At 38.5% G+C, this 23,029-nt stretch overlaps 1 protein-coding gene across 2 annotated transcripts in view; it reads right to left on the bottom strand.

Moving 5' to 3' along the window:
• The window catches only part of CPPED1 (calcineurin like phosphoesterase domain containing 1), a 48,532-nt gene extending 25,681 nt beyond the window's left edge, over positions 1-22,851 (bottom strand). Inside the window, exons 1-2 of one of the 2 annotated variants that reach the window (XM_026858957.1) lie at positions 22,789-22,851; positions 11,834-12,052 (exon numbers count right to left, since the gene is read on the bottom strand). In XM_026858957.1, coding sequence (XP_026714758.1) covers positions 11,834-12,052; positions 22,789-22,813 — 244 coding nt within the window. In that variant the 5' untranslated portion in view covers positions 22,814-22,851. Of the gene's footprint in view, positions 1-11,833; positions 12,053-12,159; positions 12,224-22,788 lie in introns of those variants that run through there. The other variant, XM_026858956.1, reaches the window with a different exon arrangement.
• Positions 22,852-23,029: the final 178 nt, after the last annotated feature.

The following is a 23,029-nucleotide window of genomic DNA, read 5'->3' as shown; positions in this document are numbered from 1 at the left end:
TGAGAATACGATAAGCTGAACTAAAACTTTCTGGGCTGAGAAAGAAGCAAGAAAAGAAATAACTGGACTTTGAGAGATTTAAGTTTTTACTAAAACATGGAAAAAAAAATCTATGCTTCCATATATATTTATATTTATTTTCATACATATATAAAATCTAGGATTTGTACTAGATTTTCAGTACTAGTATTTGTCCTGATACTGGTATCATAAAAGTATATGATTTGAAAAAATTGTATAATTACATCTCAAAGATTTTCATATATATAGAGTTACTGTCAACAGGACTCCTTAGTTCAGGTGTAAACTGGTTTAGAGTGTATGGTCTAAAATATATACGTATGGAGCTCTATGGTCTAAAAATGTAAGTATATACCTGATGAAGATTAAATATTTGCTTCTGATGGCCCAATGGTTTCTCTGCAATACAAGACTGCAACGTACTGTGGAACATGCGTGGAGCATCTCTCATGCCTCCCTACTCTTGGGCTGACTAGAGCAAATTAAATTTCACACTAAGCAGTTTGGAGGCTTTGAATGCTCCATTAGATTTTACTAGAATCAGACAATTCCTATAAAATGTTTATTTATGCAACCATAGTGACATTTCTTGAAACAGGTATTATTAGATGTTTGACAAATAATATGCTACTTATCCAAATTCTTAGACATTATTAACATTAGTGTGTTTGGAGAAGAAAATATCCAAGAATGCTTTTAGTTTGGGCTCCATCCTACTTAAGCATATCAAAGTTTTTGACAGGTTGCACCAGCAAAAGAAATGGATGCCATGAGTATATTTAGATTAAGCTACCTTATTGTCAGGAAATTAGGTCATACTTAAATACTGCTCACGTTATTTCAGGTGATAGTTCAAAAAAAGCCCCATTGATCTGAGTGACATTTATTTTAAAAAATTTCCTTGTATTCAACAAATAAAATTTTTACTTATAGACTGAAACAGTAGTTCAACATTTCAAAGCCACTGCTTCTACCTCACACTAAGAATTCAATCTGTGCCTTTTCTACTTCCTGCTCTATTATAAATCTCCACTGACAAAGATTCAGGAACTGGGATTTAGCTGACAATTTTGCTGAAACTGCATGTGACAGCAGAATACAGTTGCCTCCTCCCCAGCTGTGCCAAGCTGACAGGAGTTAAACTACACACACTTGCTTTTGTTAATAAACCAAGCAGCCAGTTCAAATGGCAAAAGAAGAGCAAATATAGTAAAGGTGACATGCTTACAGTAATTTTAAAATCTGGAACCATATTGTAAGACACCATTTTTTAACCTGCTTATATGCTTGTTATACAGACAAATCAACCATCAGCATTCATGCTCTTGCCTTCTAGATGAGAAACAATTTTAAAAAGAACTATTATGTTTTTAGTTTAAACTTTACAAAATATTTCCTTACATACATGCTTCCCTTAAGAACTAGCAGAGTAGCTTAATTTCATCTGGCAAGGTTTTTTTAAATTATTGTTCCTTTGTTTTAGCAAAATGGGTTATTTAACAGTAGTTTAAAAGCAATAATAAAAGCAGTTTACAGCCAGATTTACTGTGGTAAAATCACTTTTGGAGAAAGACATTAAGCATTATCAGGCATTTTTTTTCCTTTGCAGAATGTCTTACTAATTCACTGTATATAACATTAAGAACTTGAACGGGACCTGACATTTCTCTGTAATTTATTCAGTTCACAAATGTATAAATGGCAGCTTGTGCATTTGCATGCAGATTTCAGCATTACATTCATATCATATCTTGCGTGCAAAACCCACCAGCAGCAAATCTCCAGATCTCCCAACAACTCAGTTATGAAGCTATGAGCAAGCTAGTTCATATATGATGTAATAAAGTACAAGTAGAGCAGACTGCCTCCTAGAAAGGACATCAGGCTGAATTGACTGCAAAACAATTGCAAGTTTACAAGTTTGTACATTAAACATCTGTGAAAAATATTTCCAAAGAAAGAACATACACATGCAAATGACTGGACTTTAACAAATATATTAAGAGTTGTGAAACTCAGTATTATCTCAATGATCCATTTTAGTGGATCCAAAACCAAAAGACATGTAGAACTTCCTGGGGGGTACTAACTTCAGCTCTTACTGAAACCAAGTATTCACTGATCTTTCCTGGTCAAGCCCAAGACTGGTTTTTAAATAAGAGAATTTAGAACATTCCCAATAGGTTTTAAACAGTAACCCTTTGTCTAGGAACATCTGCTATGGTACATGCTTTCCCCTTGATTTAGAAAGCTGAACAAGTTAAAAGAGTTTTCTTAGAGTTACATTGTAAAGCAGGTGTTGTAATTATATGCTGCAACCTATGCTTTAAGATTTAGTATCTATAAAAACTGCTTTTGGAGGGAGTCATATTAATGCACTCAGTATTTAACAGAAACAAGAGACAGAAATATTCTGGACTGTGGCAGTTGCACATCAAACTTGGGCACAGGAAAGAGGCTCAAGATAATCCAGTTAGTAATTCTCTCGGGAGAGGATGCCTTCAAATGTTACAGTAGATTATAAACAGAAATGAAGCCATACCGCTGTCTGGACACCAGAACCATCAGCTCTGATGTTCCTCAGCTATGAAGCTGTCTATTCTGAATGTAAATAACTTCACTCTCTACAGCGTACGTGTCAGAGCTTATAAGAGCTACTGATTGTATAAAAGCCAGCATGCCCAGCTTGTCTTGTATCCTGATCATCAAATTGTCAAGCAGAAGTCAAACGGAGAAGTGCTGATTTGAAAATCATGTCCCTTAATTGCTGCCTAAATATGAACTCAGAATCCCAAAATTTGGCACCTGCTTTTAAAAATCTTGGCACACATCACTGCCTGTATTATTACATGAAAAAACACTGTTTGCATGGAAGACAGGACAGGGTACATAATTTTGAGAAGACACATAGCCAGCAGTTTTGCTTTTCACATAAAGCACATAGTGTTGCCCAAAATTGTAATTAGTAGAATTGAGTTGATATGCTTTATTGAGGCTTTATGGAGGAGTTAGCAAAATGTGCAGAATCTGTGGGGAAAAAAAACAAGCACCAGAGATGCATTCACACAGAGAAAGCACTGTATGCAGTCATGGGGAGTTGGCTGGCAGGTGAGAAGGTCCCAGAGAACCCAGCTGGGGAGGCAGGGGCCCAGGATGCTTGAAGCAGAGAGGCACAGCAGGCAAAGGGAGGGAGAAATAGGGAGGGATGCTGAAGCAGGCAGTGTACTTGCCTCTTCAGCAATCTCACAGTGAATCGGTGACAGTGACAATTCCCTCTCAAATTCATGATCTTGTCTTTTTACAGAACACCAGACTTTCCAGGTAGACCATACCTTTTCACCACTACACACAACATGGTGCTTCAGGGCACTGCTTTCCCCAGCTGCAGCAAGTGCCTTGCCATGCTGCTTGGCCACTTTTTTCCCCTGTTATGCTTAAAGCAGTCTTTTTCCAGCTCTCAAAGCTGCACTGCCTCAGTGACCAGTAACAGACCATCAATGTGCTGCTTATAGTTGGAGGCCCTCTGTTTTCAGCTCTTCTCTCCCTTATCAAGGCCTTTCCTGTCACCCCATGTTTAAACTGTTCACAGCAACAACACACGCCCAGCATCAAGCTCCAGTTCACACGGCAAGTTCCTGTAATGAGGTGACAATAAGCCCAATAGGCCAGGGCTGTGGCACTTCAGTCAGCCCAAAGCATGCTAGCATGCAGCAGGTGGCCTGTAGGTAGCAATGGCAACACTCTTCTGACTGTGCTCCCGGGCAACAATGACATTTACACCTATATGTGACCATTCTATAATTTACCAGGATAATTAACATCCTCTTTATAGATTTGGAAGGTCTTGAGCAACAGGAAAGTATGAAACGGCATTCCCAAAGGATTAGGGGTTTGCTGTGGGTTTAAACTAATACTGGCCAATTTACACCTGTAACTGGCTGTAATGCACCTATGGAACAGGCTATAGAAACCTGTACATACAGGTACCCTCTCTGCAGAAGATTGGTGCACATCACAATTTGCTTTCTCCATCAAGCTCAGCAGACAGTTGTTCCCTCCTGTTGAGTCCCTGAAGTTATATTACAAATATCAGACTATGTATGTTGAAATGTATTTCTGCATATATGTAAATGGAAGAACACATGTAAATATATATATACTGGCACATGAATACAAGGACAATGCTCATTCTACCACAGCCAAGTATTAAACACATATGGCAAACCTGTCTCCTGTTAAGGAGACATTTTTAATAGTAGAATACACAAAGTCAATGAAACCTTGTCTTTAGTCTGGATTACAAAATTCATATTGTGATCGTATACATTCTACAAAGCTATTGTCCCTCCTCACAGACCCCTCTACTGTAGCAGTGCAACCACTTGAAATAATACTGAGTATCTTGAAGAGGCTGCAAGTATTCCCAATATTCTGGGACAGGAAAAAAAAGCCACTGTAAGAACAGCGTATATCAGTTAGATATAATGCATGAAATAAAGTTTGGGGTTTTTTGTGCAACAACCCCCTGGAACCAGGTGTACCAATTTCAGGGGCACTGCTGAGGTCCAAAATGGCACAAACCAGCTCTAACTCCAGCAAACAGGAAAATGGCTCCTTGTAGCTTCTCTCTTTCCCTCCCCCCCTCCCCACAGCCTGTGTCTTAGAAGAGGAAGAATGCAGCACAAGAAATTCAAGAGAGCTAAGAAAGGTAAGGTTTTGTTTTGGTTTTTTTTTAAATCACTACAAGTGTCTGAAATGAGTAAGACCACTTAAATAATTTTATCAGCTATTAAATGAATAAAAATCTATGCAAAAAAAGCCCCACAACACCAGACTTGGGCAATGAGTAAGAAAGCATGAATATGCATAACTGCTTATTTTGTGATCAAACTAGAAAGATGGACAATTGCTTCTGAAACTAATGAGAAAAATGAAAGTATACACAGATTAATTACAAAGTAAGAAGTACCATCATAATTAATTCACTAGGCATGTCAGAAGAGCAGACAACAGAATTCTTGTATTAGAATTCAGTTGATTTCAGATACAATGGCTTAGTCTCCTGCTAACACACAGCTTTCTAGAAGGGTTTGCTCTTTACAAACGGATATAATGGGAAAGAAAAAAAAAATGGATCCTATAAAGAAAAGACCTTTGAATGAGGAGATGCAAGTGATGTGGGCATCTTCCTCCTCCTCACCTTTCACCAAAACAAAGGAATTCTGAAGTAGAGCACACCATTCACAGCTCTGACCTGTCAGGTGCTGTTACCACTCACCTTAGCAGAGCTAAAGGTTCCTTCACCAGAATTAAATGTTTCAGAAATGTCTTATAAATAACAGTTTGAAAGCCATTAATTAAACAGTTTAATAATATAAAACAAAGGTAGAAGGGAAAAAAAAAGAATATAACTACTTGGATTTAATTGACTGAAAAGGCTGATGTCAGATTATAGAACACTGAATGACCTGGGCAGTAAATTAGAGATTATTCCTTCACCTAACTAAAGGAATTAGTACAAGTATTCACAGTGTACTTCAAGTGCCATAATACTCAATTCTAGTGATTTTGATTTCTTCTAATTAACATATACACACAAATGAATCTAAAACTGCAGGCATAAACATTACTTGCTCACTGATCCATTATCACACTGCTAACAGATCAAGCTTAATCAAGTTCTATCAGTTTTTTTGATTATACACATTATTAGACAAGTCTCGTTTCATTTAGTCTCTAAACAGCTACGTTTTATTATAGTCAGAGCTAAGTAAAGTTTGCAGGAAACTTGCTGTCTTGCTCTTTCACCCATGTAAGCAGAGCAATTAATGAAAATTAATTAAACACCTGGTCTAAAGCTACATCACACACAGGACTTTGCTGGCTAGAACTGATGTCTATCAAGTTACTGACAGCAGTAGTATCATTACAAAAACTGCAGTTTAAACAATTTCCTCCAAAGGAATTCAGCCACATAAAAATAGCTGCTAGATTTTCAGCTTTACAAGTCAGTGTTTCTCCATGGCTTTAGCAGGGTGACCTTGGCTGCAAACAGCTGAATTCTCTGCTGTTGTAACGAAAGGTGTTGAAATACAGAACCTGTTTTCTGGACACCAAGCTCCACTCAAAGTATGGGGTGAAAGAGGCAGAATACTTCATGTTAAACTGAAACTGGAAAGACAGGCAAGAAGGAAGCATTGTCCCTCAATGTATGGAGGGAGCTATTCTATGGAACAGACACCAGGTTTGTTGAGCTTCTAAATCAGGATGAGGATGGGTCAGCCATTGGAGTGGGGTTTTGCTACAGACCACTCACCAGGGACAAAGAAGTAGATTAAATCTTCTGTAAGCAACTTGAAAAAGTCTCCAGATCACAGACCTGGAGGGCAACCTCTCTGACATCTGCTGACAGCAATCCAGGAGGGAGTCTGGGACAAACTCTCGAAACAGATGGGCCAACCAGGGCCCGCTCTCCTAGTCCCGCTGCTCACAAGCAGAAGTGTTAGGGGATGTGCTAATCTGTGGTGGCCTCAGCTGTAGCTGCCTCCCAAGTGGAGTTCAAGATCCTGAGAGGAATATGGAAAACAGACAGCAGATCTGGGGCTCCAGGACAGCAGACTGGCTTATTCAAGAAACTGGTATACAGTATCCCATGGGAAGCAGCTCTGAAAGGCAAAAGAGCTTGAGAGAGTTGACATGCTGTCAAAGATAAGCTCCTCGTAACACAAGAATGGACCTTCCCGATTCTGGGATGGGGGAAGTATTATAGTAGACTATTAGGAGAATGACTTGGCTAAGTGAGGAATGCAGGCCTGAATATTGATGGAAAAAGGATGTAAAAGGGAAAACAAGCAAAGACTGACTTCAAAGAAAGAATATTGAAAAAGTACCTGGGCATGCAGTGTTGGGAAACCCAAAGCTTGCTGAGGGCTGAAACTAGCCAGGGGCACGACAGGCAGCAAAAGCTTCTACTACTATAGCAATAAAATAATAAACAAAACACAGGCCCACTGCTGACCGAGGCAGTGACAAGTGACAGGTACTCAGTGCTTCTTTTGCCTGTCTTCACTGAAATGTTCTCTCAGCATTAAAGGAGCAGAGGAAATATTAGTAGTGTAACAGGGTTCAGTCAAGTATCTCCGAAAAAATTTCAGCTCTATCAAGTCCATGGGACCTGACAGGATGCATCCAAGAGTACAGAAAGAGCTGGCTGATGTTTGTGTGAGGCACCTCTATAATCACTGGAAGGTTGTGGAGTTAGGATGCTGCAGTCAGATCAGTGGAGAACTATACGGGTGAAAACCAGGCTGGGCTGTTGGGCTCAAAGGATATTGGTTAATGGAACAATGTGGAAAGTTGTCATAAAACAATACAGAAGGTTCCAACTTGATAGGAGGAAAAAACATTTTTAGAAATATACTTCCAGAGTTTTAGAGAAATGCAGTGAAGCAAACATCCAATCAACAATATTTTCCATTTTGCAGATTACCATTTTTGCATACTAAGTTATGGTACAATAACTTAATGCACACAAATGTCTTCAGGAATAAGTCTTTCCTTATCATGTAAGGTGTATCTAGGTGTATCGAGTTTATAGAAATTATTTTCAGTAACACAGTTGCACTATAAAGTATTGCTTAAAATTCTTGATTATGTACCACAATATTAGCGTTACCAGGAATAGATATCCTATTCTTGATTATGTAATCAAGAAAAACTTCTGAAAATAATATTCAGAGTACAAACTACTTTTAATCAGCAGCTAAATACCAAGATACTGGCACTGATTACTTCGTTGCTCTAATGACATCTGTAATGGATTCCAAGTGCTGTGCCTGATTGCTTCCCAGCTGATCAGGATTCTGTTCATCACTTCTAGCTGCTGGAATTCTGAGATTTCTTGGAGTTCCTTTGCAAAAGGCTTCAAACACTGCTTCAGCTAAACAGCTACAGTACATGCTTTAAAACAGTCATCATAAACCTTACACTTAAAACTCCATGAAAAAACATTAAGAGAAGAGAGAAACAGCCAGGGTTTTTTCCCTCTTTTTATTGACAGGCATCGATTATAAAGTAGTATAATCCCCAAAGAAGTTGATAGATATTGGTCAATGGATCATAAAATATAGCTGAGCTTCAGTTGATCATTGCTTTCTTCAATAACCATGCTTCAAGAGTAACTGTGATACACTTTCATTAATGCTGATATTTTCAGCTTTAATATGTGATATACACAAGTAATTTAAAAGGCAATTTGAGACCTGAAATAAGATACATGTACAAGCCAAATTCACAATTGTTAAACCTAAATCAGTGTCTTGTCTCGTGTCATTTCTAATTTTTGCCTAATGAAAAAATGAATTTTTAAATCCGTCATTTTATCGAACTACCATGAGAGAATTGACATGGTAATCACTCTTGGAGAGACTCCTCAGTGGAGAAGTATGAAATGATTGCAGTACCACTCTAATTCAGACATGGGTTACACAGGTCTAAAACATCCTTCCCTAGAATAGTGACGATACTTAAATTACTTCAGAAAAAGAAGTATTACTACTGGTCTTCAATTCTGCAAACATTTATATGTTCAAATTATCTGAAAAATCTATTTGCTATAAAAATTCTTAGATTCTCCATTTGCTCTCCTTTTCATTAACATAGTATTGCTGAAAGACTAAAAATTTTAAATTTTTGTTGTAACAAATAATGAAAGTGCTGGCAAATTTCAATATTACTCATACAATTTTGAAATGGAACTCTTCAAAATTTTTTAAGAGTTTCATCAGTTGCTGGAAGCTTTTTATCTCATTGTGTGTTAACTTTAAGTTAAAACTGTTTAAATGGATTGTGTAAAAAAGTATGAAATCTTAAGCACAGTATTATACTGTAATGAGCGGAGTGAGACTTGTGCCATATGACAGTGGAATACAATGGCTCCTGCTTTTTATCTGGTACAGAAATACACTAGTGGTTCAAACACTAGTGTAAGAGAAGAAATAATTCATTCCTCCATGAGAAAGAAGTTACCTCAGGCCCTAGAGTTTAGCACGGCATGTGGCAGAAAACGTGACTGCAATACTACCAAGTTTTCCAAATACTACCAAGTTTTTCGCTGCAAGGAATGTGGAAAGATTTCACTTCTAACATCAGAAGATATTTATTTTGATAAAAGAATACAGAGAAAATAAGTTTTTATAAGGCCAAAAACTTGGCTTCTTAATGCCTCATACGGTAACGACTATTAACAAGCCACACCAAAGAAATTGTCAATAAGGATCTCGATAAGACATTTTTAAAACAGGATGTGAGTTGTCTTACTTTAAAATACCTTTTCTTTAAGTTTTCTTTAACTCTTTGAGTTTTGAAGGAGTTTCTATTCCAGAAGCGAAGGAAGTGCGAGGAAAAGGTAGGAAAAAAAATCTTTTGAAAAAACTGTTATTTCCCTTCCAAAATACACATTCAGTTTAAACTAAAGTATTTCAAAATATTTTAAATGTACAGATTTAGATTTATCTTCTATGAAGTGCTTTCCTGACTCTGCATTTCTGTCTCCCTTGCTGTATCACACATCTCCCTGCCCTTCTAGGCAACTAGTCAGTGTTAACCCACAGGTATCTGCACCATAAAGCGATTCACTTTTCTCTCCCTCATCAGTTTAGACATGAAGACAAATGGATGACTGTAAAATTGAACTTAGATGTTTACCAACTCACAGCATAGCAAGTTGTTTGTGTAAAAACAAAGACACCAGTTGAATATTTTAAAATCCTTTCAGTAGTACATTATCTTAACTACATAACACAGGTTTGCAAAGTATTAACTTAGTTTTAATCAACAAGAAATTATTAGGTTAATTAAAATATAGTGGCTCAAGTGAGGTAATCATAGAATCATTTAGGCTAGAAAAGACCCTTAAGATCAGTGAGTAATGAACTGCTCCTTCTCGCAATTTCTTGGAAATTGCACTAGGCAGCTTCAAATATTTATACACACACAGCACATGCATTACACAATGTAAGGATCTCAGCAGCACAATCCATTCACAGTTTCTTTTACATGTTTGTTAGCAAAATGAATAATATATCATAACATTTTACAAAACCCTGACAGGTTTGTATCTAAAAATATTACCAAAGTCTGAGACATACATTGGTAAAGGGACAATAATGACTACAGATATCCATTAATAGAAAAAAAAAACCCATAAAAACTGCCACATGCAAGACATTTATTGGAAGCAGCCATTCAGTATGCAGTGGAAGTCAGAAGAGTGCTGGCTCTCTGTAGTTTACATATACACTCTATCAACAGAAAAGCCTTAGAATAATGTCATTTAAATAAAAATTGACAGAAGTACTCAGAACTTTGCATTGTTTCATAAGCCTCTGAAAAACATCCAGATAAAACAAAATTAACTTAGCTTTCTCTATTATTTAAATTGATGAGTGAAAGATCCTTCTCAACAGGATGTAGAACACCTATTATTTGTCCTGAATTTTCTTTCTCTTACAAGGGATACTGACAATAACATACTTGGAACATTTATACAAATTAAAACTCTGCTATTGGAAAGCCATATGATTCTTCGGAAGAGATTATTTTATGATTCTGGGTTAAACCTGTACTTCCAAAATGAATGGAAGAACATAAACCAATAAAGCAACTGCATAATGGCAGACTTTACATTATGACCAATACTGAGGTGTTAACACAGCAGATTCGATCAAACTTAAATCTGTTAGTTTTTACACTTTCCCACTCTATCACTAAAATAGTGTTCTGGTCAAAAGAAAGTCTGTAGCCTATAAATAATGTCAATCAATTTGACTTATCAATTTGACAGTTAACTTTCTAAAATTCACTTTGCAGGACACTGAAGGAATTAGTGAAAGGTCTCCAACACGTTCAAAACCTTGCTGTGCAAAAACGAGCTGGGAAGCACCACCTCAGGTGCACGTGGAATGCAGAGCAGAGCGCAGCACAAAGCACACAGGACTTTGCAAGCTCACTTGGATTGTTGTGCTGTCAGCTACATAGCTAAGGCTGTCTGCAGCTCTGCTTCTTATCAAGGCTAAGAAATGTAAGACACTGTGCTTAGATCTGCTTTTCAGACCACTTGTCAACTGGTAACATCACTTTTTCTTTCACTTCCAAGAAGATTATTTATCTTCTTAAAATAGAAAATATTACCAGTCTGTTCTAAAGTTATAACTGTCAAACTTTGGTAACCCACTTATCTAGATGGTCTGTTGTTCTTCCTCTGACTGTACACAGAAATATACCGATCTCCAAGTCCCACAGCAACAGGACAGACTTCTAAAATGACAATTTCCTGACTTTTAGCATTTTAAGAATTTAAATATTAAAGGAGTTGAATTTATTAAGTGTTAGAAAGATGGAAAATTCTCTGAGCTTCTCCCACTTTAGGTATACTCAAAAAGCCATAGATGCTTTTTGTTCTTTTCTTGGCATTGTTCTTCCCCAATGGCTAGAGTCCCTACTTGTCTTCTCAAAGCAATTTGTTTAGAAGAGAGAATTTTAATGTGTGTTCTTAGGACTCTTATCTCAAAGAAAATTTCCTCAGGCCCACTGAAGCAGCTAACCAACAAAAGTAGACTGCTAAAATGAAAGATACAGGAAGTCAAATGAAGAAAAGAATCACCTACTTCTCTTGCAAACACTGAACCAGTAGCATACCCAATTCTATTAAAGAATATCATGAAGTCAAGGAAATTAAATTAGCCTTGTTCCCAATCTGAGATGTAAAGAAAATGGAGTTACAATCCCCATTCTACACTTCTAATTGCCTCACCTGGCATTCCATGGATAAGGTCTCCACACAACACAAAGAACTTGGGTTTAGGGTTTAGTTTGTTAATGGCCTGCACTGCTTGCTCTGCTAATTTGATTTCTTCTCCCCATTCATCATCTCCATTGTTAGTGTCTCCAACTGCCCAAGCTTTCATCAGTCCAAACTGAGGATCTGCTCCTTGGATGAAGTAGAAGGGCCCTTTCCATTGGTACTCATCAACTAAGAAGAAAAAAAAACAAGAAAAAAAAACAACGAAAGTTAAGCACTAGAGAAATTTATGAAGAGAATGAAAGTTTCCATGCATCATTAAATGGATTGCTCTTCACCTAAGTAAGTTGAGGCTGTTTTAATGGAAGTACAGAATTCTGTAGTCATTCATACAGGAGAAATATAAAGGCAGAAGTACGAAATTTTCCTCTGATGGGTAGCTGCAACAGATGAAAGTATATTAATCTAATTATACCACATGGTAATTACAGACTGATTATAGGAAAAGTACGTGAAGAATTCAGCAAATAGTGCTGGAAATTACAAGACTACAACACAGCACAAGAGCATAACGTTAGATTTCAGTTGATTCTTTTAAGACTCCCATTACTGCTTCTTTAATTAACAAGTTAAAACATACACAATTCACATTTTATGGTTCCAGTAGACTTGTTCTTAAATTATTAAGGAGTTAAATGCTTTTTGTTCTAATAGTTTTAGAAATAAGTTGGATGTAGCACATTCTTTGGATTTAGAACTGAAACCACTGAACAGGACCAAGGTCAGCGAACACAAATTTCAGCAACATCAGAATTAGCAGCAACAATGAAAATCCTAATTTATAACTGTCACAATAGTTCCAAAGACCTATGATAATGAGGTGAGAACTCAGAAACAAATTTTGATTGCTAGAGTAGAGTCAGTGCAGACAGAGTACAACAGAATCTGTACTGCTACAACTTTCTTATATACTTGTTTCTCTGATACTACAATAACAATTACCACCAAAAAAAGCGTGATACGTTAAGCCTATAAGCACATTAAGAAAAAAAAAAAATCTCAACATCGGCAAATAAAGCAACAGCTGGCTACAAATTAAAACAAAACTGTGTGTCCTGTTTCCTAGACTTATGTTTCAGGTTGGAATTAAAGTACAAACACAAGTACACTGTGGTTTCTCCAGCTAAGTACACTCATTTTCAACCTGAATATTTCAGTTTTGACAGCTGCATTTGGCTTAATACATTTACTGTTACTGTTTTTTTTTTAAACAGCATTTAAACTGTTAAAAACTCACCGACTACATCAATCTGTAGTTGAATCTAAAAAACATGGCACAGCAAATTATTTCAAATTAAAATATAATCCATAAATATAGTCCCATACTATGTCAGTCCGACCTGAAATACAGCTTGAGGAAAAACTAATCTTCCAGTAACAGTACATAAGCAAGTAGCATGTCTACTGCATGGATTTACTTTGGGGTTTGTTTGGTTTTTTTTTCCCCAAGTGATCTAGAACTGGAGCTTCTTACTTTACAAGAAGAGGGGTACGTTTCTTTCACAGAAGGTTAGAAAACAGAGGTCAAAATTAATCTCTTGCACCATGGATATGGATAGGCTGGGGTGAGGGAGAAGGAATGTGGGCAGCTCCCGGAAGCTGCTTGTAATTGTCATCTGTTGCTATGGTATCAGATCCTTTTGCCAAATGCAAGCTTCTACATTTTAGTTAAAGTAACATTTAATTTCTAAACAAAATAATTTATAATCTGTTAACATGTTAATTCATATTAACATTGCCTTACTCTAAATAGTCATCATATGTTTTATAGCTAGAAACTTTTAGCCATTCATTAGCTTTTAATTCTGAAATTATATTAACTTTTCCAATTACATAACTTAATTCAGAGAAGTGAAATGATCTATCTATTAGTTTGCAATAGAAGCCTTATGGAACCATCTAAATGACACCAAGTAATTTAGGTTTTTCTTTTATGTCTTGCTTACATGCTGCATCAGAGGCATTGTTTCTGCAGATAAATCAACTTATTGTTTTTATAAGTGGAAAACTATAGGAGAAAAATCAGTTAAGGAAGCTTGCATCGGAAATCTTTTATGAACTAGACAAAACTGAGAAAAGGGAAAGTCTGAAACAGGAACTTGTTTTGGGAGTAGTGGCAGGATCCTCAAACTCATTAAATGGAAAAAAAAGCTCAAATCTTTGAACATCATGGCAGGATTTTTAACACCTGTCCCTTTTCCAGCAACTTGGTAGACAGTACTAATGCTGAGAAAAATCGACTTGTTTTGTAATATATTCAGACATTTATCTATTTATTTTTTACAGGAAATACTTAGAAAATACAGCTAGTCTTTATTTTCAAAGACTGTGTTTCAATTATGGACATACTGTTTCCCTTTCCAGAGTGCCAGGGGTGGTGTCTGGTGGCCAAAGGCAGCTGGAGTGCCTGCAGCAGACCAGGTAGCTGTCAGGCAGGCTGGCTGGCACAGGCAGGAGGACTGGACCAAGTCCCGGGTAAGAAGCTTCATATATAATGCTTGAACAGCAACAAGTCTGGCAAGCGGACAGTGCCCTGTCAGGGAGCGTGCAGAGCTGATGCAAAACAAGTTGCAAAGCCAGACCAGGGGCTATTCTAATATATGCTTCATGGATATTTTTTTTCCCTGCCTTATATTCATGCCAATACAGTAGCTCACTAGGTTTTAAGTACCTGAATGTTTCCAAGACTCTGCACAGATGCTCTGGTTTGAGTGGGTGAGTGATGGTCATGTGAGGCAGAGAGACAGACACTGATAAGATGAATTTGAAAAGAGAAGTTCAGTACACATACAGAATCAAGAAGTGGCAGAAGAAAGGAGAAACAGAAGATGCAGGGGTGGAAGTGAAGAAGAGTGGGGAGAAAAGGAAAGAGATAGGAGGTGAAATGAGAATGGAACTGAAAATGATGCAGAGGTATATGCTATATTCTCCCATAGGAAAGAGAAAGATAAAATTAAGAAAATGAAGCAGGGATAACAGAAAAGATTCAGGAATCAGGGCTACATAAATGGCATTTACTTAAAAATGTTAGTTTAACGGGTAATAGTCAAATCAATAACAGCTATTTTGTGATATTTGGTAATATCAAAGTTACAAAAATAACAGTAAGGTTTTATAAATATTTTCTACCTTTGTCTTATTTGATCATTCCAACTAGAAACCTTATTTAAAAACAAATAAACTTAGTAGTTAAACCAAATTCCATTAGCTTACTACTTATCAAGTGGTACTGATTTAGTTTTGTATGTACTGATTTTGTTCCCCATAAATCAAATAGGTATATAGGAATAAAATAATATATGGACACTCAGTGTAAGCTTACAACTTAAGTTTCTCTTTTTCAGGAATGCGTTTTAATTACTATGAAGCACTATAAATAAAAGCAGACTATCATGAACTGAGTTGTGTTACTACACCACCACTGATGCAAACTTGCACCAGCACCAACTCTTAAGCCTGTTCTGAATTCAGCTCATTCAGGAAATTGCCCTCACTGGTCTGTCTGCAGCGGAGTTCATGCGAGTTTTTCCTTATGCAAGACATAGTATCAGTCCAGCTAAACTTTGAAGTGTTGCAGCTAGTGCAATTTGGCTAATTTTGCTTACAAATCCAGGAGCACGCCTGCACGAGTGCTCTATCAACAGACTAGTATGGTAAGAGGGTAGTAACGAGAAACAGAATGTAAAAGCATCTTCCACTACCACAGATGGATCCAGAGTCTTTTGCCTAACAATTCAATGATTTATCAATGGTCTGTGTTCAGATAATTATTAACAAAATTTCTGTACCCTACTTCTCTCCCTCACCAGCTGCATGTTAGCATCCTCAAGCAGAATACGTACTATAGGCTGAGCAAATAAACTTTATCTGCTTAAGCAGTATGTCAGGCACCACAAAAAATTGTTTGAACTATTTTTTTTTGACTTTGCACTGAATCACAAGAGTGCTCAGAAAAATCATTCTGTTGCTATGCTAGGGGAATGCCAAAGTCTGGCAGAGGGTTAGTAACAAACGGCACTGGGCACAAGTGGTAGGAGGGGGAACAGCTGTTTTTGCAGTGATCATCTAGTCATGATCCAGGTCCTAGATGTTGCTCCATAAGATTTCAATTAAATAGCATGTACAGTTGCCATCTTCCCTTCAAATGTAGCAAGCAGCAACATTTATGGGGAATGACAAAGGCATCCTTCTTGCCAAGAGTTTAAATTTTAAGCCTTTAGATGAGCTATGTAGTTGTGTTAGACAAAGTGCATGCTAGGTAAAGCAATAGATGATCTGGCCTCAACTAATACAGTTTTTTCTCCCTTCTCCCTTGAATTGCAAAATTGAGCAAAGCTGAGAACTCCTGCACATTGGCTCTTCATCCCTATGAGCACAGAGGCTGGTTACAACTTTGTGGATTTACCACAGTAGTAAGAAAATGCAAATGCCAGACAAAAGTCGGCAGATTTCTCAGATAACTGAGTATATACGGCTTCCATTTCTGAAGGACAAATGATGTCTGTGGAGCTGCTCTTACACATTGAGCCACACAAAACTCCTATTCCAAATCTGTTTTGTTCCCAGGCCTCCTTAAGAGCTGCACAGCTGATCGCCACGGAAGAAGTCCAACTTCAGAACATGTTGTTATGCCTCAGTTTCAATAGCTTCCCACTCTTTTTCTGCTTCCATGCATGCCAAAGTATGGAGAGAGGATCAATGCAATGTATTTTTAGCAGCACAGGCTGAAAAATGGTGCCAGCTTCTAATTTTATCTAAGGATTAATTTTGAAGGGCCAAAGTAGTCAGCTGCAATTCACAAGAGAAAACCTCAGCCATGTATTGTGATCACGCACAGAAAGACACTTCAAGGACCTAGGTGGGATTTAAGCCAAACCTTACCATTTCTAGAGGACAGTAACTAATATCTCTTATGCCTTCATTTCTTCCTCTTTTGCTTTTCCTAATTTCTCTTCTCCTTTCTTCCCCCCCCTCCAAGGATCTATCTTAAGCACACACATAGAGATTGCTCATAGAAACCACAGCAAGCTGGCCTCTGACAGCCATGCAGTACTTTCCCTGGTGTCTTTTTTTTTTTTTTTTTTTAAATTACATTGGTTTTCTTCTTCCTCTATACTCTACAGCATTTCACAAAAACAAAGTAGTTATGAAGTTACTCCTATCCAGTCTCTTTATAGACACTTGTATCATAGGACATTTGGACATGGACACAAGCCTAGTGCTTGCTCAGTATAGCAGGGACAGTAATAACTACAAAAAATGCTCTCATTGTTATGTTGGGTTTTCCAAGGGAATTAATTTCACTTCTCTGAAAGACTGCAAAATAGTAGAAACAGGTACATGGTTCCCTGTCCAGAGCTGTGTCTGCCTACAAAGCACGCCTGTGACTCTTTCTGGGTAAAATTGGACAAGAAGCACAACCTTGGTTTTCTAAAGCAGCTATAAGCAGGAAGGAAAATGGAATCTTTTAAGTGAAAGCAGTATATATACAACACAAAAGGCAAAAACATTTTCCTTGCAATTGTTCTGCAGTTAACCTTTAAAGGAACTTGTTTTCATTCCTCTCAGTCCCCGAACAGCTTAAAAACCACCAGAGGACTTGCACGAAATCGTTAATAATTCCTTGTAGAGTATTAAAACATTATCAATAATTAGGACTTCAAACCCACCATCATTATTGTCTGTATGTCCAAATATAAAAGATTTCAATATAATATGCATTCATTTCAGCTGTATTTTCCATGTGTACCTGAAAGACTACCAAAGATGACTATTGAGGGCTCTGCTGAATGGCCATGGTAGCCTATTACGGAAGGTGCATTTTTTTTACATCAGGAAAAAAAAAAACCACCTTCAAAACAGGTATCAACATACATTTTTCAGAGACAAAATAAAACTCGTTAAAACAGTTATTATTGTAGAAATTATGTACAGTGACCTAAACTACAGTAGAAACACTAACAGAATACAGTTTCTCAAGTAAATAAAGCAGTGCTACTATTTTTAAAAGATACACTTTTAAACTGCTTAGATAACTATCAAGGTAGGAAATGCCCCCTCAGATACAGTTTATTTGTACTAAGGGCTACAGAATGCTAAACTCTAGTCATGCCTTTATGCCCACCCCTAAATTTAATATGTAAACTCAATACAGAAACTTTACAGCCAAAGACTGTAGGTGTGAAGGGGGGTGGCTTGCATAATGACAAGGTGAAGTCACGGAAAAGTTGCTCAAAACCCACGTAAAAATTTGCCTAATTCATAGAGTTGGAGACAGTATTGGGGATGGAATATGCTAGCTGGAAAGTTCTGATCAGTTCTCAAAAATATTACTGTTGAAGAGCTCTACACTCCAACACTCATGTGAAAGCAAGAAAAAAAAAAATCAACTGTGGTTGTATTTAATTTCAAAGGAAGACAAATTATATATGTAATTACGATGGTTTTAAAAAGTGAAAAAATCCTTGAAGGCGGCATGGAAACTATTCAAGGACACTATCCCAGAGGCTCAGACCATATGCACAGTATTTACTAAGAACTTAAGACAGACCAAAAGGAATCTAGACTGACTAAGCAACATAAGTAGCATCCATAAGGACGCTAGTAAGAGTGGGACAGCATCTTTCAAAAAACTAAAAAATCCAAATAAAGAAAACAAGAAAGATTTTATACACTGGAAAATTAAGATACAAAAGTCCAAGAAGTCAAGCTAAAAAAAGTGAAGAATAAGTGGAAATAGCATCAATCTGAAAACTAATATAGCCCTTTCTGGAGGAATTAGGAGCAGGTGGCCTGCCAAACACTCACTAAGGCTAACGCATGTTCCAGACAGGCAAGATGCACCCACAGGTAAAGGCAAAGCCAAAAAACAGCGTACATTCTGTATCCATGTTTATTGTGAAGGAACTTGTGAAGGTATAATGCCAGAATTCTTCCCTTACAAACAGTGATTCAGATCTGTCTCAAATCCAAATATCAGTAGATAATTCAACAAATAGATATGAACAATAATAAACCACTCCGATTAGGTGGTATCCACAGAAGAACTCAAAACACAAGCTAATCCCCAAGGAGTTACCTCTTGCTTGAAACTGCCTTTGCACCAGAGGAGCAGGAAGATGGCCAGTATCACACCTACATTTAAAAGGGTTTCCTGGACAACATGGTAACTACTGGCTGCAAAACTGGCATCTCTACAGGCAAGTTAATGGAAACTGTAACAAAGACAGGAACCACTGCACTTACAGATTCATCAGAAAGAGTAATTGACAGCTTTTACATGGACAAGAGAAATTCACTTGATACCGTCTCCAAGAGGTACCTGACTGTCACTCACCAAAGACTTTTGGAAGCCAAGCTGCCTTGAAATATGAAAGTCCTTGTGTCGTGGTTTAGGCCCAGGCAGCAACTAAACACCCCACAGCCACTCACTCACTCCTCACCCTGGGGGGATGGGGAGAAGAAAACACAACAAAAGGTTTGTGGGTGGAGACAAGGACAGGGAGGGTCTCACTCATCAATTATAGTCACAGGCAAAAGACAGACTCAAGAAAAAACCCATCAGTTTAATTTGAACATCATCACTAACTTACCAATCAGATCAGTGCAGTAGGGAGAAATACAACCAAGTCGTAAAAACACCTTCCCCCCAACCCCTCCCTTCTTCCCAGGCTCAACTTTGTCCCTGATTTCTCTACTTCCTCTCCAGCCCAGCAGTGCAGGGGGCAGGGGATGAGGATTGAGGTCAGTTCATCACATGTTGTTCCTGCTGCTCCTTCTGCCTCAGGGGGAGGACTCCTCACACTCTTCCCCCGCTCCAGCATGGGGCGTCTCCCATGGGAGACAGTCCTCCATGAACTTCTCCCACATGATTCTTGCCCATGGGCTGCAGCTCTTCACGAACTGCTCCATCGTGTGTCCCTGCCACGGGCTGCAATCCCAGCAACAGTCTGCTCCAGCGTGGGCTTCCCTCAGAGTTCCGGCCTTCTGCAGACACAGGCACCTGCTCCAGCGTGGCATCCCCCGCGGGCTGCAGGTGGGCACCTGCTCCACCAGTGCCCTCCGTGGGCTGCAGGGGGTCTCTGCTCAGGAACACCTTCCTCTCCTCCTTCTTCGCTGACCTGGATGTCTGCAGAGGCGTTTCTCTCATCTCCTCGCTGCTCCCCCTCAGGTTCTTTCCCTCTTTAATACGTTATTGCAGAGGAGCAGCCACCGTGACTGATGGGCTCAGCCTTGGCCAGAGGTGAGTCTGACTTGGAGCCAAGGAAGCTTCTAGAAGCTTCTCACAGAAGTCACTGCTGTAATCTCCTCCCCTTCTACTAAACCCCTATTACACATACCTCATATGCATAAAAAACGGGTAAGAAAAAAAGAAATGGACAAGACCCACAAATCCCACCTGAATCTGTATTGGGACCTATACTGTTCAACACTTCCAAAACAATCTGTAACAGCAACTGAATAGCGAGGAAGTAATATCTGCTAAAACTAAGCCACTTGGCAGTATGAGAATAAGGCTTGGTTGTGAAGAACTGGGGAGACACTTTATTATGCAATGACTGTTCAGGTCACTTCAATGCAGAAATGTGCAGGATAGCACACATGGGAAAAACACTACCAGCTTCATATAAAACGACAGTTCTAGCAAGTGCTACAAAGTCACCTCAACATTCACAAGAGCAAAATAAAAAATATGAGAAGTAACTTAAAGCACTTGCAAAAGATCAGTGAGGGAGGCATGACATGTGGAACTGAGAACATGAGTATGCAGTGATGGTTTATCTGCCTCTTCCAGATAGAGGTTTTGGAACCATCAGCTAAAACTAGCAAAAGACAGGTTCAAAACAGAAACACTTGTCAGCCAGTCAAGCTGATGGTACTATCACTTGTTTAGTTACTTGAAAAAAAGTGCTTTACCTACTTTCACAGAAATTCTTTGCACAGCATACTACTGGTATACTTGGGATGAAAAAAAAAAACCCAACCAACCAACTCCAAACCAAATCAAAATACGACTTTTGGGGGAGAAATGGTAAAGACAGAATTTACCCAAACTGTTTCTTCACTACAATACTAATAAAAGACTAGACATTTGAAGCATAATTTCACATGGGTAGAAAAGACAGGGAATTTATTTAAAAAGTAAACGCATACAGAGGTCTCTTGTCAATAAACAGGGTATTTAGGCACCGTTTGATACTACATTCCATTGATTACATGGATAATTTAGATTCCTATGAGCTTCTGATTCACACATGTCACATATCCAGAGTAGATTATAGCAGGTTACAGGCATAACCTGTATAACCAGGTTGCGCCAGGGAAAGTTCAGACAAGATATTAGGAAGCATTTCTTTACAGAACAGGTTGTTGGGCGTTGGAATGGGCTGCCCAGGGAGGTGGTGGAGTCCCCATCCCTGGAGGTGTTCAAGAGAAGGGCCGATTTGGAGCTTAAGTGTATGCTGTAGGTAGGAACTGTGCTAGGTGAACGGTTGGACTAGATGATCTCCAGGGTCCTTTCCAATCTAGAGGATTCTATGATTCTATAACCTCCACATTATCTGAAAGCAGAATGAACAAATTACTAATAGGGGATTGGGTGTGGAAGAGTGATGTTGCAGAAAGGGTAGTAAGAAAAAAATGAAATTAAGATTCTAATGGAGACACTCAAATTTTAAAAGGAAACAAGTGTTCCAAGCCATAGCAATGGTAGTAAACATTTTGTGTAGCTACCTGTTTAACAGGAGCAGTGAAACCTAAAGACTGAGGAAAACAACAAAACACAAATAATTGATTTTCATCTTGAACTGCAAGAAAGCTTGCCTCAGTTTTATCAGCCCTTGGTTCTGTTTTTTTCCAAACAGTTATTAAAATGTTGTGTTGAACTTTAGCCTCTTAAGAAAGAGCTAAGTAAATTATTAACAAAGAAACATTGTACCCAAAGATGGTAGCTGGATTATGATAGCCTAAAAAAGTTCTGAACAAGATTAAAAACAACCAGTTGGTAAGAAGAGTCTTAATTAATATTTAAAGAATACCAAACAAGGACACTTCAGGAAAAGGAAACACACCTTGAAAACAGATAACCAAATCACTTTTTTTTTTAGTGTTTAAGGCAATTTTCAAGAAGTATTTAAAGCTTTTGTTCAGAAATGTTTACACTGCCATTGAACACTCCTTTGTTACAATTTCACTATACAGTTGATATAACTAGATGGCTTGTCTGCCATCTGTCCCTTCAACAAATGCTAGGCATTCTGTTCCAAACCAACCACACCATCTGCAATTAATAGGTTGCCAGAATGACTGTATACATACACTTCACATGCTCAGAATTGGTGATTTTTCTTTATTTGGCAACAAGCAAAGCCAAATATTTCCAATGAAACCCAAGAAAATACCACAAAATTGTTGGGATTGAATAGCCTTGCCATCTCACCAAACCAACACAATTTTTAATTTATAAACAAATACAAGGAAATTAAATACCTTCCATGTGTGGCAATAGGAAAAGATTTCTTAACACAGAGCTAGTTATGCATCTGAAAAACCTAGGCACACTGCAGAACCTCCATCCTTGGGAAGATTTTACCAACAGGTGAGGTATCCATAGATGTTCAACGTACTCCTCTGCTGATCGAGCCACAAGACAAGAACCAGCAGCCAGCAGCCGGCTGCCACCTCTGGCCTGGCAGCGGCCTCCTCGCCGTACCGACCCGGGGAGGGGGCTCACACCCGGGCACCACCAGTGCTGTCTGCCCAGCGTGGAGGCCAGGGGAGGAAGCAGCTGCTGACCTCCAGCCAGAGAGAGGCTGAAATACCTCTAAGAAACTGGGATCTTATCTAGTTGCATCCGTTATGGCACATCTGCCTCTCATTTAAGTAACATTTAAGTAACACCGAACTACCTGTAACCCAGGTCACCACCCCCATAGGCACAAACACATGGTAGCGTAGTGCTGGCACGAACAGTTTCAGCAGCACTGACAAGCATTTTAAAACGAATCTGATGCTGGACACCGCTGGCGTCTTCACTCTTTAACGCGCCCCTGCTCCCCAGCTGCCGTGTAACCGCCTCTGGGGCTCCCGGCGCAGCAGCGGGAGCACCGGCCTGCCCCAGCTCCCTACCGCGGGCACACGGCCCAGGGC

Source organism: Athene cunicularia (genome assembly GCF_003259725.1).
Source record: "Athene cunicularia isolate RWA chromosome 14 unlocalized genomic scaffold, athCun1 chr14_part1, whole genome shotgun sequence".
In the NCBI taxonomy this organism is placed as follows: domain Eukaryota; kingdom Metazoa; phylum Chordata; class Aves; order Strigiformes; family Strigidae; genus Athene; species Athene cunicularia.
This window is presented reverse-complemented; position numbering and strand designations above follow the sequence as displayed.